This window comes from Helobdella robusta (assembly GCF_000326865.2).
Source record: "Helobdella robusta unplaced genomic scaffold HELROscaffold_2, whole genome shotgun sequence".
NCBI classification, from domain to species: domain Eukaryota; kingdom Metazoa; phylum Annelida; class Clitellata; order Rhynchobdellida; family Glossiphoniidae; genus Helobdella; species Helobdella robusta.
In genome coordinates, this window is record NW_008704083.1 from 691,133 (window position 1) to 695,323 (window position 4,191).

Sequence of the window (4,191 nt, forward strand, 5' to 3'; positions counted from 1 at the left end):
AGAGAGAAAAAAGAAAAAAATAAAGAAAGAAAGAAAGAAAAAAAGAAAACAAAGCTTTATAAATAATTATGAATAATATAAGAGAGAAAAAGAGAGAAAAAAAGGGAGACAGAAAAAAAAGAGAGAGAAGGAAAGAGAGAGAGAGAGAGAGAGAGAGAGAGAGAGAGAGAGAGTATCACACATTCGAATATAAGTTTGATTCCCCGAAGAAAACATCCCGACATGCAAGCATCACTTGCAAACATCAACTTAGGCATCGTGAATTATAGACCCCTGCTACTTTTCAGACATCAACAACAAATTAAGGGCTATAGGAATGAAAAAATAACATAAGAAAAAAAATAAAAAAGTGTTGTTATTTTTAATGTTTAAAATAAAAATTGATCCCAAAAAGATATGTCAACAACAAAAAAAGATTAAATATAGTTATCTTATAAAAAAAAAAATTATTTACCGCGTGAGAAACGACGCAGAGTTATTTTTTCATAAACAACAAACTCAAAAATTTAAAATATTTTTTTGCTTCGTGGAGCATGATACTCAAACATAAACCGGTCAACAAATTTATCTTCTTTTATATATAAGTTGAAAAAAATCAGATTATTTTTCTACTAAGATTAAATAATGATTCATGCCATTTAAAAATTATTTTTGGTCAAAACATTTTCATTTATTTCTTATTTTTCATCTTCTATTATTATTTTATTATTTTATTTTGTTTTTATATTATATATTACATTTATTACAATTTTTATATGAGAAATAATAGTTACTTTATTTCGTTTTCTGGTAATTAACGTTCTGTTCTGAAAGGTTTAGAATTGCACATACACGTTGTCGCTGTAACAGCAGTTGTATCAGTATTATTATTATTATTATTATCATTATCATTTTTATTTATTATTATTATTATTAGTAGTAGTAATAGTAGTAGTAGTAGTAATAGTAGTAGTACGAAAATGAACACCCAACATACACCCACTCATAAAAATACCAAAAAAAAACCAAGGAAATAAAATCCATGCAAACACACTTACACAACACACACTTACACAGCACACACACACAAAATCAAACACCAACCCACACAGACACACACACAGACACACACACACAGACACACAAAGACTCACACCAACAAACCCGCCACCAGATTCTGAGATACTTCAACGAAACTTGCAACGCCCTGCTCACCATCAACTCCGCCATCAACTTCGTCATCTACTGCCTAGTTGGTCAAAAATTCCGCACCCAATTCCACGAAATGTTGACCTGCAGACGTAGAATGACCTCTAACCTCACCACAATCGCTGCTCTTTCGGTCACTGAATCGCCATTCGATGACCAATCAAAGACGATTATGATGCTGGCGGCAGACGGGAAAGCGAACTCTACCGCTGCAACTACTTTTGTGGTTGCTAATGCTAGTAATAGTAGTAATAGTACTGCGGCTGGTTTTAATTTTAGAATTAGCAGTTGCAATAAAATTGCTAGTAATAATGTTAATGATGATGATGATAATAATAATAATAATAATAATAATAATAATAATAACAACGTTAGCCGTAGGGATGATGGGGTTGCGGGTAAAAAAGTTGAATTCGTAGTTGTGAATGATGGCGAGAATGATGTTGAAGTTGATGCTGAAACGCAAGAACACAACAACAGCAACAAAAACATTAATAACAACAATAACAACAACAACGACCCCGACTACAACAATGAGAGTGTAGAAAGCAGCAACAATAGCAATGAGATGGTATCCAACAACAACGAAATCATTAACATAAACTATAGCCAAGAAAATGACACCAACAACAACATCAACAACAACAACATCAACAACAGCAACAACAGCAACAACAACAACGACAACAACAGCAGCAACGACCAAACATCCACAATTGATTCTCCCGTTGACGAGATAGTTTCAACAACGACCACAATGACTTCTTGAGTGACAAAAACATTTTTATAACAACAAAACAACAACAGCATCGTCACCATCGTCACCGTCATCAACAACAACAACACAATCAAAACATTACACACACACACACACACACACACACACACACACACACACACACACACACACACATACACACAACCCACACACAAGCGGTCAAAAAATAATTATATCAGAGGAGTAAGTTCATTGCACGATAATTGCACCAAAAATAAGTTCTTGCATTAAGAATGAATGAATGGGTAAATAAATGAATGATTAATGATTGATTGAATAATTAAAAGAACAAATAACGCAAAGTGAGTGAACAACGAACAAACGAACGAACAAACACATGAATGATGAATAAACATACAAACGAACCAACGAATGAATGAACGAATGAATGAATGAATGAATGAATGAATGAATGAACGAATGAATGAATGAATGAATGAATGAATGAATGAATGAATGCATGAATGAATGCATGAATGAATGCATGAATGAATGCATGAATGAATGCATGAATGAATGAATAAAAACATAAATGAACAACTGAAGGAAAATAGGAATAAATGGGTGAATAAAAAAATTAATGAATATGTGAATCAATGGATGAATAAACTCCTAAACAAGTAAAAAAATGAAGAAAAGATTCTAAATAATTGCCACATCATAAAACTTTTATATTATTCGCGCTATAAAAATGATGACGGATGGATCGAAAGGCGGATGGCTGGGTTGATAAAGGAGTTGAAATGAAAAAACTTCATCCTCCATTCAAGAACCCATTCAATTATATTTTTCTGAAAAATAATAATAAGAAATAAATAACTACAACAACAACAACATCAATAATAATAAAAACAACAAAATAAATAATAATAATAATAATAACAACAACAATGACAATAATTATTATTATTATTATAACAATAAAAAACTATAATATTGGCAATAATAATAAAAACAAAAACAACAAATATCAAAAGTGCAAATGGGTAACATATTATGTGTTTCCACAATTCGGGCGTTATCCATTATTCAAGTTGACCATATGCGAGTATGTTTGATGATGGTGATGACGACGACAGTGAAGCTGCTGCTGCTGCTACTGCTGTTGCTGATGATAATAATGCTGATGATGATGAACAAAAATTTCAAAAAAAAATTACTAATTATGCAGCGCTTGATTTTTGTTTTAAGTTTATTCAAACACTGGTTTATGACGACGACGACGACGATGAAGTTGCTGTTGACGATAATGGTAATGATGATGATGAACAAAAATTGAAAGAAAAATTACTAATTATGCAGCGCTTAATTTTTGTTTAAAATTTTTTCAAAAACAATACACCTACAAATGGGTTTGTTGCATGATCGAGTGTCATATGTGTCTGTGTGTGTGTGTGTCTGTGTTTCTGAAACGTGTTCATAACATTTAATTTATTTTATATAAATCACGATCAACCAGACATTTTTTAATTACTCTTAACTTAATGAGTTATTAATTAACACTAATTGATCGATTCATTAACTATTTATATAGTCAAAATTAATGATTATTGAAGATTTTCTTGTTTTAAATAAATATCGTTATTTTTCCTTAATTGGCATCGTGAAAAAATTTTTTTTTTATAAGCAGGTACATTTAAGTGTCTGTTATAGTCTATTATACATATTTATAAGTATATATATATATATTATCCTTATATTAATATATTATATTATTATATATATTATTACATATATATATATATATATTAATATATGTATACATATATATATATATATTAATATATGTAAGGAAGTTGATGTTGTTCATATTCATGGTCCCGGTAATTTTTGTAATATTATATCAAGAATTCGGTCATCAACCAGCATATTATTATATATACTATATATATATATATATGTGTGTGTGTGTGTGTGTGTTTGGGTTTGTGTTAGAGAGAGTATATGTGTCTGTCTGCGTGTGTTTTATGCCATAAAATGTGTGTGCGTGCGCGCGCGCGCGTGTGTGTGTGTAAATATGTATCGTGTATATATTATATTAATATTTATGAATCAAAACATGTGTCTCTTTGCAATGAATAAACATGAATCAAGTTTATCTAAACGTGTATCTACGTGTATCCCCCTGTGTATCAGTGCATTTTATTGCTTATTATTGTGTATTATATTAAATACGATGACATGTATAACAAAAAAAATAATTTATTTGTGTGTGTATGTTTGTG

The 4,191-nt window shown here is 30.4% G+C and overlaps 1 protein-coding gene across 1 annotated transcript; it reads left to right on the forward strand.

The window, feature by feature from the left end:
• Positions 1-222: 222 nt before the first annotated feature.
• Positions 223-1,957, forward strand: HELRODRAFT_159942 (hypothetical protein; the record flags this gene model as incomplete). Its single annotated transcript, XM_009016983.1, has 2 exons — positions 223-258; positions 1,118-1,957. 2 exons carry the CDS (start codon positions 223-225, stop codon positions 1,955-1,957), a joined length of 876 nt encoding a protein of 291 aa, XP_009015231.1.
• Between the last annotated feature and the right edge of the window lie 2,234 nt (positions 1,958-4,191).